General features: G+C 42.0%; 1 protein-coding gene across 1 annotated transcript; it reads right to left on the reverse strand.

Moving 5' to 3' along the window:
- Nucleotides 1–1,031: 1,031 nt before the first annotated feature.
- LOC102491000 (nuclear RNA export factor 3) lies at nt 1,032–8,329 on the reverse strand. The gene is made up of 10 exons (XM_006163565.2): nt 8,252–8,329; nt 8,075–8,153; nt 4,890–5,064; nt 4,242–4,395; nt 2,416–2,499; nt 2,208–2,312; nt 2,003–2,083; nt 1,784–1,883; nt 1,570–1,658; nt 1,032–1,184 (listed from the first exon to the last, which is right to left on the reverse strand). Exons 2-10 carry the CDS (start codon nt 8,076–8,078, stop codon nt 1,032–1,034), a joined length of 945 nt encoding a protein of 314 aa, XP_006163627.2. The 5' UTR covers nt 8,079–8,153; nt 8,252–8,329.
- Between the last annotated feature and the right edge of the window lie 4,184 nt (nt 8,330–12,513).

Below are 12,513 nucleotides of genomic sequence, written 5' to 3' on the forward strand. Positions count from 1 at the left end.
GGGTCAGGGAGGAAGAGGGAAGGAAATGGCTTCCTTACTGCAGCCTTTTCCCTCATCTGCCCCTGGCTGACACTGAAGCTCAAGGTAGGAATGGAAAACATACACCTGTCAGACTGGGGTCCATTGCATGCAGACTGAGCCTTTGTCACATGGGTGAGCCCAGTCTATGCTGGGCATAGGACACAGAGCAGCCAGAGGGCAGAAGACCTTCCCCAGAAGGGTGAAGGGATAGGCCCCAGTTCTGCATGGAATGGAGGGTCTGGGGTCCTCACTTATTATCACCATGTTTTCTCCTGATGGTCCCTGTGCACCTGTGCCTGTCTGAGTCAGAACTCTACCCAAAGAGTCATACATGTCCAGGACTCCCTGAAGGATCAGGCAGGATGATATGGTGACATGTGAAAGGAGAGAGGGGCAGTGCCCAGAGAAGCCTGTCCTTCTGGCTCCTCAAGCTCCTCTGCCCTCTGCCTTCTACTCCTGGCTCAGGAAGCTCTCTGCTCACTGGTGGTGGCCTCCTTTTGGTCCTTTGACTCAAAGAACCCAGGTTTCTTCCCAAGGAGGGCCCAGCTCCTGGAATGGGGCCAGAGGAATGGCTGTCATAACAATAGTCACCGAGGGCTTCAACCCTCACCACAGGGCTGGGAGGCCACCTTGTCAGCTGGGGACAGGTAAAGGGACCTTTTGGAGCAAGAAAGGGGGGTTTTGCTTAGTACAGGTAATGAAAGCCCCATCTCAGCATAGAAATTAGGAAGGCCTGTCTTAGGATGAGGCCCTGGGCTGAAGGATCCTTCTCAGTGTGTAGCTCCAACATCTAGCTCATGGCTGAACACCCCTAATACTGGAGGGTGGACTGGAGGAAGTGGGTACAGAGGTGGGAAACACATCTCAAACCAGGAGGAACAGGTGAGCAGGTCAGAGGAAGAAAAGGAGACCTCAGCACAACTGAAGAACAGAAAAGAGATAGCAGGGCCTGTGGTCCTCCCAGTGGACCAGAGCTTCCTCCTCCTATAAATGGCACTTTCAGGGGAAGCTCAGTCTTCCAGGTGGTGACAAGAGGGTACAACTGACTTTATGTTGCTGGACTTATCCGGGAAGGCAGTGTCCAGGGTGTTTCTGTCCACATACGTCTCTTCTGGCTCCAGACCTCTTCCCTTATCCATCTCCCCTGCAGACTCTATCTGTGGCTAAGGGGAGGAAACACATAGAACAAGGAAAGAGACAAGAGAGGCCTGTACTCCAAGTCTTCTCCTTTACCAACACAGACATTTTCCTGCCTCTTATCATCATCATGTAAACTCTCCCACCTGCTCTACAAAGAATGATCCTAGTATTATACCTCAGCTCATTTTTGGAAAAATTCAGGTTCCTGATGCTGGGGGCCTTTGGCTTAGTGTCAGACAGGCCAACCAGTTCATAAAGTTTACTGCTGCTTGTGTTCAAGGGCAAAAACTATGATGAGGAACAAGTTAGAGTGAGGGCCCCCAACTAGGGACATCTGAAACCAATCTGCCTTGTTGATAATCTCTGCCACTATCATCCTCAATCCCATCACTGGGTGTAACACTTTACCTTGGGCATGTTCTCCTCATGGATGTGCAGGGAGGCAGCCACACACTTTCTAAGATTTGGTGTCATGTCAGCATCATGAGTCATCATGTCTCCAGAAAGCAGAGAGGAGGGAATCAGAATGCTGAAAGGGGCCTGACTGGACCAACACCATCAACAGCCCTTCCCCAAGTCATAACTCTAAATTCCCCTCCAAGACAGATTCCTCTATCCTCACCTGCCCTAAAATTACTGTTCTTGGCAATATCTGAGTCAATGTGGAATCTCTGGATGTCAAGAGCCAGCTGGGAGGCATCATATTGTGCATTCGTGGTCAGCTGCAGAATTAGAGATGGGTGGGGTTCACTAGCTTTAAGGCTGAGATGGTAAAGAGGGCATTAGGTGAGGAGAGGGATGACTGGCTATGGGTGCACAGCTTGTCTTGTGACTGCATTACCTTTATCTGATCCACCTCTTTGGACTTTGGCTCCTTCTGCACAGCATGAGGCACACAACAGGGGCTGACAAAGATGAATATCTTCAAAGAACACAAGAGGGGCTGGATTAGTGCTAGGAACTCTGAGACTCAAAATCAAACAAGACCTCATCCCTTCCCTGCTCTCTTTGCTCTAACAAGCTTTGGTTATGCCCTTGACACATACCCTTTCGTTATTTTCGTCACAAATCTTGCCACACATATCCTTCAATGCAGAGGCAGTGCTGGCATTCTCAACGAAGAAATGGGCCTGCATTTTTTCATAGTGAAACTACAAGGAGAGGGGTGAGAGAGCTGGGATATGAGAAGAGTCCTGCTCATCCATCTTTCCATTTGTCCTGTTTTCTCTCATCAGTCTCATTGTCCTCTCTTCCCTCCACTGGGATGAAAGGGACACTACATTGACTCTGAATCAAATTCAGCAGCCACTTCTTATCATATTTTATGCCAAATGGAATCTAGGCACAAAGGAAAAGATGGGAAAGTAGATTGACATAATGGAATTAGAGGTTAAAATTAGACCCAAATTAGGGCAGCCAGTGGCATGATGGCTAAAGCAGCTGGATCCCACATGGCTGATTCTACACTTCAAGACTGGCTCTGGTGGCTTGAAAAACATGCTGGGCACATTTTCATGCATGCCCAAAATCCCTAGAAGAAAATGGAGGAGAAAGGATTGTGATGTAGCCATCCTGCCTGGGGTGTCCTTTCTCACTTTCTCTCTCTCTCTCTAGTGAGAAAAAAAATTTGGACCCAAATGTGTTCCTTTCAGACCTATTTTTAGGCTTTAAAATTATTTCTAAAATATGACAACATCCTTTATGTCTAACTTTTATACAAATTGAGCATCCCTAATTAAAAAATCTAAAATATGAAATGCTCTAAAATCTGAAACCTTTTGAGTGTCAGCACATGACACAAGTAGAAAATTTCCCACCTCACCTCACATGATGGGTTGCATTCAAAACACTGCAATACTAAAATATCATATAAAATTACCACAAGCTATGCGTATAAGGTATATATGAAACTTAAATGAATGTCATTTCAGACTTGGGTCCCATCTCTAAGATATCTCATAATATATATGCAACTATGCCAAAATCTGAGAGCATTCAAAATCCAAAATACTTCTGATCCCAAGCATTTGGAATAAGGCATATTCAACCAGTACCAAAGATAGATTTTTTTTTAAAAGAGGTTTTTGCTATAGGGCACATGTGCTCGCCAGACAGAGAGAGAGAGAGAGACAGAGAGACAGAAAGCGAGAAATCACCCCCAAGGGGGGATGGCCACACCGCAATCCCTTCTCCTCCATTCTCCTCTCGGGATCTTGGGCACGCAGGCACACACACCCGGTGTGAGTTTTAAGCCACTGGGTCCGGGACGTGAACAGTGGTTGACCACATGGGAGTACAGCGACATAGCCATTACACTAACTGCTGGTCCCCAAAGATAGATTTTCTAAATGCCATTTCTTTCCATTTAAATATACTTCAAATAATTGACTTAAGATGTTGAACATAAGGCTGGCTCCATGGCTTAATGATTAAAGCAGCAAGATCCCACAGGGCTAACTGCATGGCTCAAATCCCAGAACCAGAGACTTGGAAACATGCCAGGTACATGTATGTGCATGCTTAAATTTCCAAAAGGGAGGAGAGATGACGAAGAAGATATTGCAGTGTAATCATTCCCCATAGGGAGCTATTTCTTTCTCTCTCCCCTCTCTTTCTCTCTCTCACTGGTGAATACATGTACCCTCTAGCAAAAAAAAAAATAATAATGTTTAACATAAACTTCCTTTTATAAAGTCTCAAGAGATCTTAACTAAGGAAGACCTGGCCTACCCCTTTGACAAGGACACCAGCGAATCAAAACTCCCAACCCCTGAAAAAAAAAATCAGTTTGAGAAAAACTGAAACATCAGATATGGAGTTGTTTCACCTCCTTACCATTAGTTTCTTCCTTTGCTCATACATGACCTCTTTTATTCTCCCTGTAATCAACCTGTTCCCTTTATGTTGTTTCTCTGATTTTGTCCTTAGGTGACCTAGGATGCCAACTCTCAATAATAAAAAAGACAGATTACCAACTGCTACACCCCCAGAAAAGTACCTAGTCTTTCTACAAAAGTCCAACACAACTCCCTCTGTTTTCTCTCTTCCGAATATTGGATTCATTTTTCCAGGACACTCACTGTGATCTTGAACCAGCTCCCTAAGGTCCCATCCTGCTGGTTTCCCTCCATTCTTCCCTCTGGAGGTTTTTGATCTCTCTCGATGTTAACATTGGTTTGGTCTTGTTTATTAGAACTGTCTCTCTGATGATAGGGTACAATGGTATAGGGAGTGCTGTGAAGAAGTGGAGAAAAATAAGTAGTTGGTATATGTTCAGAAACTCTTTGTTTTGTTTTGTTTTTTGGAGAGGTTTTTGCTATAGGGCGCGAGCGCTCGCCAGACAGACAGAGAGACAGAAAGTGAGAAATCACCCCCCAGGGGAGATGGTCACGCCTCAATCCCTTTTCATCCATCCTCCCCTCGGGATCCTGGGCACACATGCACATGTGCCCGGCGTGAGTTCTAAGCCACCGGGTCCGGGACGTGAACCGCGGTCGACTACGTGGGAGTCCAGCTACATAGCCATTATGCTAACTGCTGGTTCCCCAGAAGCTCTTATATACACATTTTTTCCACTAATTCCAGGGCTGCAACAGTTTGTTTGGCTATTAATTTGGTCCTATGATTCCCCCACTCTGTCAGGTTGGAGACAAGAATGATATAATTTAACTACTGGGTTATGTATTTCACTGTCTGGTACATTCTAGCCATACTGACTGATCACTTACTATCTTATTCGGGAGTCCACGCGGGCATCTCTCACTGCTGAATCTCCATCTCGCTTCTGGTGGGATGAAGATTGCACACCAGAACTGACTTGTTTAGACAAATTGTTGTGTCTCCTTTGCCAAGTCCCCTGGCATCTAGTTCTTCTTGAAAAGGATTTAACTTGGTGACTATGCCCTTAAATTGAAAAAAATACATCGATGTTTAGAATATCAAAAAATGTCTTGAGAAAACATAATGGCTAATTTTTAAAAATCACTTATTTTTATAATCTAAAAATAAATATATCACAATGCCAAAAGTGTTGAATGACTTCGCAGTAGTTCTAGTTCCTAGGAGATGAGAGATTGAGAGTATACATAGCAAGGAAAAAACATAGTGGGAAGGATCTACTCAAAGGTCTTATCTGATATTAGTCCCTGTTCTGCCCTTTTCAGGCTGGGTAACCTGTGATAAATTGCTTATAATCTCTGACACTTACCTTTCTACCCTACTTGAGGAATAAAAAAATCTTCCCTGAAAGTTTCCTGTTATGGTCCAAGGGTCAAAGGCAAGCTCCCTGTCTGAAGGAAGAATTAGAGAAAGGAAAGATAAAGCTGAAGAAAATATCCACGATAAATCTTGGAGAGAGATAATTATGGAGAATACCAAAATATAGAGGGAGAAAACTAAAGAAGATGTAATTAGTATGTCTAACACATGTTTAATTTAAATCCCAGAAATGGGGAGAGGATACAGTGGAGAACCATTGTTGAAGGAATTTTGATTGAGAAGCTTCCAAAAGTAACAAGATAGCAAGTCAGTATGAAAATAGGAGAAAAAGTATTTGAAGGGAAAACATACCTAAAGAAAATACGTACATTTCATAATGATGTTAATGCAACAAAAACTAGACAAAAATGTGACCAGAAGCCTCAAAGGAAAGGAAATATTAAAGATTCTTCTTCGGGTAGAAGAAATATGATACCAGATGGAGATAGTGGTGCAGGAAAGAAAGACTAAAGATATTTGTCCATATGTAGGCAAATCTAAGTGATTATTGACTACATAACACAATAAGTTTTTTTAGAGGTTTTAATTTGTATAGAATTAAAATGCATGACAATAAATATGGAGGGGGCAAATGGAGTCAAAGGGTTCAAGGGTCCCTGAATTGTCTGAGGAGATAAAAAAGAATTAATTTACATTGGACTATGATAGGGCAAAGATGTTTATTACATTCTTAAGAGTAGACATTATAAAAGTGGCAAAATAATATTTAACTACCTAAGCAAATGAGGCAAAATTTTAATACCTGAAAATATTAAGAACTTCAGGGCCACCAGGTGGTGTGATGGTTGAGGCACTGAATTCCCACATGTCTGACTACAGTTCAAGTCCCGGACCTAATCCTGGACCTGGCAGCTTTCTCTCTCCCTCTCTCTCTCTCTCATCTTTGTCTCTGTCTGGTGAGCACATTTGCCCTATAGCAAATTTAAATAATAATAGTATTAAATAAGTAATTCAAAAGATATTAAGAATGTAAAAGGAAATGAGAGGAAAGGAAACAGAATAGGCAAAAATAAATATATAGTAAAATGATCTATTTAAACCAAATGATATCTATGCTTTCATTAGAAATAATTAGATAAATATTCAAAATTGAAAGGTGAATAATAGCAGACTAGGTAAACAAAGATTGCAAGCCAGATTATGATAGGCATTGTATGTCCCTGCTTAATACATACTGAATGTCTGCACTCTATGGCAGAAATTGAGATTGGAACGTATAAAGTGGCAGTTATAGATACTAAAGACACTATAGGAGGAAGTGGGTAATAGAGGGTGGGGGGAAGAAATCAGGGGAATAAATTTACAGATGCAAAAATGAAAAGCTACATGTTGATTAAAATGTGTATGGTAATATTTTTACCAGACTAATATACACTGTATTAATGCTGGGAAAAACCATTTGTATGCTGTAAAGATGTACAATGATGAAATGCAAATAAAAAATACAAGTGAAAAACAGATACATGTAAAATTTAATGATACAGAAAATTTGAAAAAAAATTTTTTGAGAGGTTTTTACTATAGGGCACATGTGCTCTCCAGAAAGACAGAGAGAGACAGAGAGATAGAAAGCAAGAAATCGCTCTCCTGGGGGGATGGCCACGCTGCAGTCCCTTCTCCTCCATTCTCCTCTCGGGATCTTGGGCATGCACACACACGTGCCCAGCGTGAGTTTAAGCCACTGGGTCCAGGACTTGAACCTCAGTTGACTACATGGGAGTCCAGTGACATAGCCATTACGCTAACTGCTGGTCTCAACATCTGAAAATTTTAAAGTGGCAACGTACACACATACACACCATTTATACACTAAGCAACTGTAACCTTATTTAACCATATTTGTGAAAAAAGAAGTACATTTTAAAGAAAAAAAATACTAGAGAAAAAAGGGAGACTTCACAATGACAAAAGTTTCAGTGAAACAAGAAGAAATAAAAAATAATTCTAAATATTTATATATGTTTTATCATAGAGTCAAAATATACAAAACAAAAATTGAGTGAAGTAAATGGAAATAGACAAATTCACATGACTGTGAGAGATTTTAAGACACCTCATTAACAGATACAACTTGCAGGAAACATAGAGATTATTTAAACAATATGAGTAGCAAATTTACTTAATTGAGATAAGACACTGTACATAAAAGCTACACATGGATCATTTTAGAATAGGGTCATAAAGCAAACCTTAATAAACTCCCATGGATGTGACATTAAATGGTTGGTATGAAGATTCAAGGGTATTAGTGGGTTCCCTGCCTGTGTCCCACCTCTAGTATGAACACAAAGAATGCTAATTTCCACCAACTTCTGCCTCAGGTGACCCTCCCATACCTCAAACCCTGGACCCAAGAAGACCACAAGACTTTCCCCTCAATCAGGGGGAAAACTTCACCTCAGCTATGCCATAAGAGGCAAGATTTTCCATGTGGAACCATGACAGGTATCTCAGCTCTCTTGGCCCTTATCTGATGAGTTGAAAACAATTAGCCTGAGCCCTCACCACCCTCTACCTCCATCTAAAAAGGGGTTGGATGGTTATCATCTAGGTTGGGGAGCGGCATAGGAAAAGGCCAACAATCCCTCCTGCCCTGTGGAGACATGATGCCAAGGCCTCATGCTGACCAACTTACCCATGTTGTATCCTGAAAGCAGTGATTTGTCACCAATGTCCTTACAGATTCTTGTAAGGAGAATCTCTGTGGTCTGGAGCTGGGAATTTAGAAAATATGAAAAAAAGCTGCTGAGGAAGGCAAGAACAAGCTCAACACTAGTTTGTCAGGACTACACAAATAAGATGGAGTTCTTACCAGAAGTTCCAACCACAATGGCAGAGAGAAAAGTGCTGGATGTGAGAGGAGATTTAACTTCCAGCTCTTACTGCCTCTAACTTTGCTACAAATCTAACACCCAGATAGCTGTTTCCAACAAAGCCACACCTACTGAGGTGGTTAGCTACAATCAGGAGACCCAGGACCCAGTTACTTGTTGCTACAAACACAAGGAATTCTGTATTCCAGGATCTAGGTAGACTGTATTACATTGTATTCCTTCATTCTGCAAACCCAGAGAACTCTGAGTATCTGATATAAGCCAGGTTCTATACTTGCTACATGACGTCTGTTTATTCATGCATCTCTTACAAGGGTACACTGCTCTCAGAGTCACCAACTTTCTGAGGTTTAATGATATGCAGTAGCTCATCTGCAGTCATTCAGATGTTGCCTGGAGAAACAGAATACAAGAAAGAACCATGGAATGGGAAGGATGGTTACCCTCCATGCTGAGGTTTAGAGTATTTTGATATGTGGGATTTTCATAAGTTAGGGCAAAGTTAAAGAATGTGTTGAAAATGGTCACATGGCTGAAATTAAGTCCAGTTCAATCCAGTGAGACAATACAAGAAACAGACCTGGAAAATAAAGTTTAGTAGGTCATTGTAATGATAGTAGGAAAAAAATATTTCCTTTAAAAGAAAAAATAGTCTAGATAGATGCCCATAGTGATTAGAGCCAGAATTGTAGCTCTAAAAAGCAGAACAGAGGTCTTTGTAATAGATAGAGAAGAAGGGAGCAGCCTGGGCTCCAGTGTATTAATCAGAATTTCTAGAATTTTCCATTCCTTGTTCACCGTCCCATCCTGGGTCTCTCTCCTAGAGGTGGAAATCCAACCTCTGAGTGAGCTGAAGAGAAATCTGTATGTAACAATATGTGAACATTTGGGGTACAGGAAGTGAAAAAAAAGCACAACTACAGAAGTAAACTCTCAATACCCAAGTTGAAATACTTATTTCTTATAAGACAATAACATGTGAAAATTTTTATAAAATGGTAAAAGCTCTAGTTTGAATATTCCTGTCTCTCAAAAATTCATGTTGGAACTTAACCCCCAATGCAACCTTATTAAGAAGTAGGGCTGGAACCAGCAGATGGCATAGTGGTTACATCCCTGAGCTCCCACATGGCCAATCTCAGTTCAAGTGCTGGACCTGATGGCTTGAAAAATCATACCAGTAGTGTGTGCGTGCGTGCCCAAAATCCCTGGAGGAGAATGGAAGAGAAGGGATTGCAGTGTGGCCATCCCCACTAGGGGGTGATTTCTCACTTTCTCTGTCACTGTCTCTCTCTCTCTCTCTCGTGAGTGAATGCATGTCATGGAAAAAACCTCTAAAAAATTAAAAATAGGATCTTTGCCATAGTAAAACTCAGACCTGACAGAACTCAGAGGCCCCTTATTCTAAGTTGGCACCCGTGGATGGAAGCTCTACATCCACCTGGCAGAATGGATTCTAGTTCTGACTCATGTCACCAGTGACCAGCTACAGTGGTCTCTGACCCCAGATAAATTTCAGCAACAGGGAAGTCATAGCAACTTCAAGCCTTGGCTGCATCCTAGGGCTACACTGGTCTCAGAGGTCATAGATCTGGATCTGATCAAGGGAATTCCCATGTCACCCCTTTCCTTTACCCCAGGCAGCATAGCTTTAAAAGAGACACCATCCTCTTGGGGGTAGGGGGAGAAAAGTGTATGACTCTGCCTTGAAACCCAGAACCAAGCTCTCCACAGTAAAGCACAGCACCAGACTCCAGTCCCTGGCCAGCTTTACCACATTGTTCAGGAATCTTCTTTGGGTCTTCCCCAGATCTATCTGGATCAAGGACATCAAAACATGTTTAAGAGTCACAGGAAATGTGGGCTTATGACTCCCTCTAGTGCTGAAATGGCTTCAGTGATCACAGGTATAGGAACTTCGGGAGTCATTTCCTTTGAATTCATGGAAGGCTTTCTGAAGAAAGACAGATACAAACAAAAGCAGGCTGCAAAGATTGGAATCAATTTCTAATGCTTCGATGTCCAGGCATTGATGTATGTCCACAAGCAAAAAGAACTCTCAGGGAAGGGGTCAGCAGGTGGTGTAATGGTTAAGGTGCTGGACCCCCACCTGGCTGACCACGGTTCAAGTCTTGCAGCTTGCTTTCTCACTTTTCCCCATTCTCTCCCTCTCTCTCTCTCTCTCTCTCTCTCTCTCTCTCTGGTCAAACAAAAAACAAATATATAGGGACCAGCAGCTAGCGTAATGGTTATGTCGCTGAACTCCCACGTAGTTGACCGAGGTTCGCGTCCTGGACCCGGTGGCTTAGAACTCACGCTGGGTGCGTGTGCATGTGTGCCCAAGATCCCGAGAGGAGAATGGAGGAGAAGGGATTGCAGCGTGACCATCCCCCCTGGGGGGTGATTTCTCGCTTTCTGTCTCTCTGTCTCTCTCTGTCTGTCTGGCGAGCGCACGTGCCCTATAGAGAAAACCTCTGGAAAAAAAAAAAAAACCTCATGCCAGGCCTGTGTGCGTACATGCCCAAAATCCCAAGAGCAAGAGCAAAATGGAGAAGGGATTGTGGGGCATGGCCATTCCCACACCCAGGGGGTGACTTCTTGCTTTCCATCTCTCTGTCTGTCTAGTGAGTGCATGCATTCTATGGCAAAAAAAAAAAAAAAATCTCTTTATAAATCAATAAAGACCTGAATAGATAATTCTCAAAAGGTGTATGAAAAAAAATGCTTAGCATTACTAATCATTAGAGAAAGTAAATTAAAACCAAATAAAATATCACCTTGCCCAATTTGGATTGGTTATTATCAAAAAGATAAAATAAAAATGCAAGCAAGGATGTGGATAAAGGGTAACTCATATATTCTGTTGGCGAGAAGGTAAATTAGTAATGATTATGGAATTATCCATTTCTATTGATCATCATAGAACTAGAGAGTAGCATTGTGACCACCATAGAGGCTGTAGAATAGAGAAAGTGAGGATGGGATGACTTGCATAGAAGCTAGTTATACAGAAAAAAATAGATTCCAGTGTTCTCTTACATAGTAAGATGACTATAGCTAATCATAATGTACTGTATATTTCAAGATAGCCAGGAAAGAGTAAAAAAAATGAATGCTGTTGTCACAAATAAATAATAAATGTTTCAAGACATGGATATGTTAATTAACCTGATTTGATCATTATACAATAGATACATGTATTGGAACATCACAGAAAGGGACCTCTTTGACTTCATTGTGGATTTCCTGGATGAACAGCTAAAGAACATAGATTATCTGGAATACCACCTCGCCCATCAGAAAAAATTAGAAGAGCTGGTCCAGCAGAAAGACCTGTACAAAAAGCCTGCTTTGACATTAAGTGAAGAAAAACTACCTCTTCTTTCCCCCCCCGCCCCCACCGGGCACATGTACTAACCGGAGAAAGAGAGAGGGAAAGTGAGAAATCATCCCCTGGGGTGATGGCTAATGTCACAACCCCTTCTTCATTCTCCTCTTGGAATTTTAGCAACTCATACACACATGCCATTGGGTCCAGGATTTGAACTGTGGCTGGTCATGTGCCCTAACCATCATGCTACCTGCTGGCCCCAGAAGAAACAACTTCTAAAGGCAGTACAGCAAGACTTTCCATTGCAGTAGGTCTCAAAATCTGCTACTTATGACTTTGTTATTTTCATTTGCCTGAAGATTGTTTACTGTTTATCCAGTTTCCTAATCTTTAATGCTGTGCTTGTAAGTAAGTCTCTGCATTTAAAAAATACATAAACATATACAATCATCATGTGTTGAAAATAAGTAATATTTTAAAAATTCATGTGAACTAAAAACAAGAAAGAGACAGGACCTTGTCTTAGCCCATTTTCTTCTACTAAACAGGATATCACAGACTGGGAAACTTAAAATGAACTGAAATTTATTTGAGTATCACTGCTCCAGAGGTTAGGAATTCCAAGAACTGACATCTGGTGAAGACCTTCATGCTATGCCATCTTGTGGCAGAAGGTGAAAAGCTGAATTGAGTGTACAAGACAGAGGGAGAAAAAGGAGGCCCAAGTCCAACAATAACTAACACACTCTTTTTTTCTTTTTTTTTTTTTTTTGGAGAGGTTTTTGCTATAGGGTGCATGTGCTCGCCAGAAAGACAGAGAGACAGAAAGCAAAAAATCACACCCCCCCCCGGGCGGGGGGATGGCCATGCCACAATCCCTTCTCCTCCATTCTCCTCTCAGGATCTTGG

This window comes from Tupaia chinensis, unplaced genomic scaffold (genome assembly GCF_000334495.1).
Source record: "Tupaia chinensis unplaced genomic scaffold, TupChi_1.0 Scaffold142619_1, whole genome shotgun sequence".
Lineage (NCBI taxonomy): Eukaryota > Metazoa > Chordata > Mammalia > Scandentia > Tupaiidae > Tupaia > Tupaia belangeri.

Excerpts from the sequence above, each read along its gene's own strand:
- LOC102491000 (XM_006163565.2), bottom strand. Across the intron at positions 2,084-2,207 it reads GTGACGAAAATAACGAAAGG|ATATTCATCTTTGTCAGCCC; the intron begins GTATGTGTCAAG and ends TGTTCTTTGAAG. Across the intron at positions 1,884-2,002 it reads AAGAGGTGGATCAGATAAAG|CTGACCACGAATGCACAATA; the intron begins GTAATGCAGTCA and ends CTAATTCTGCAG.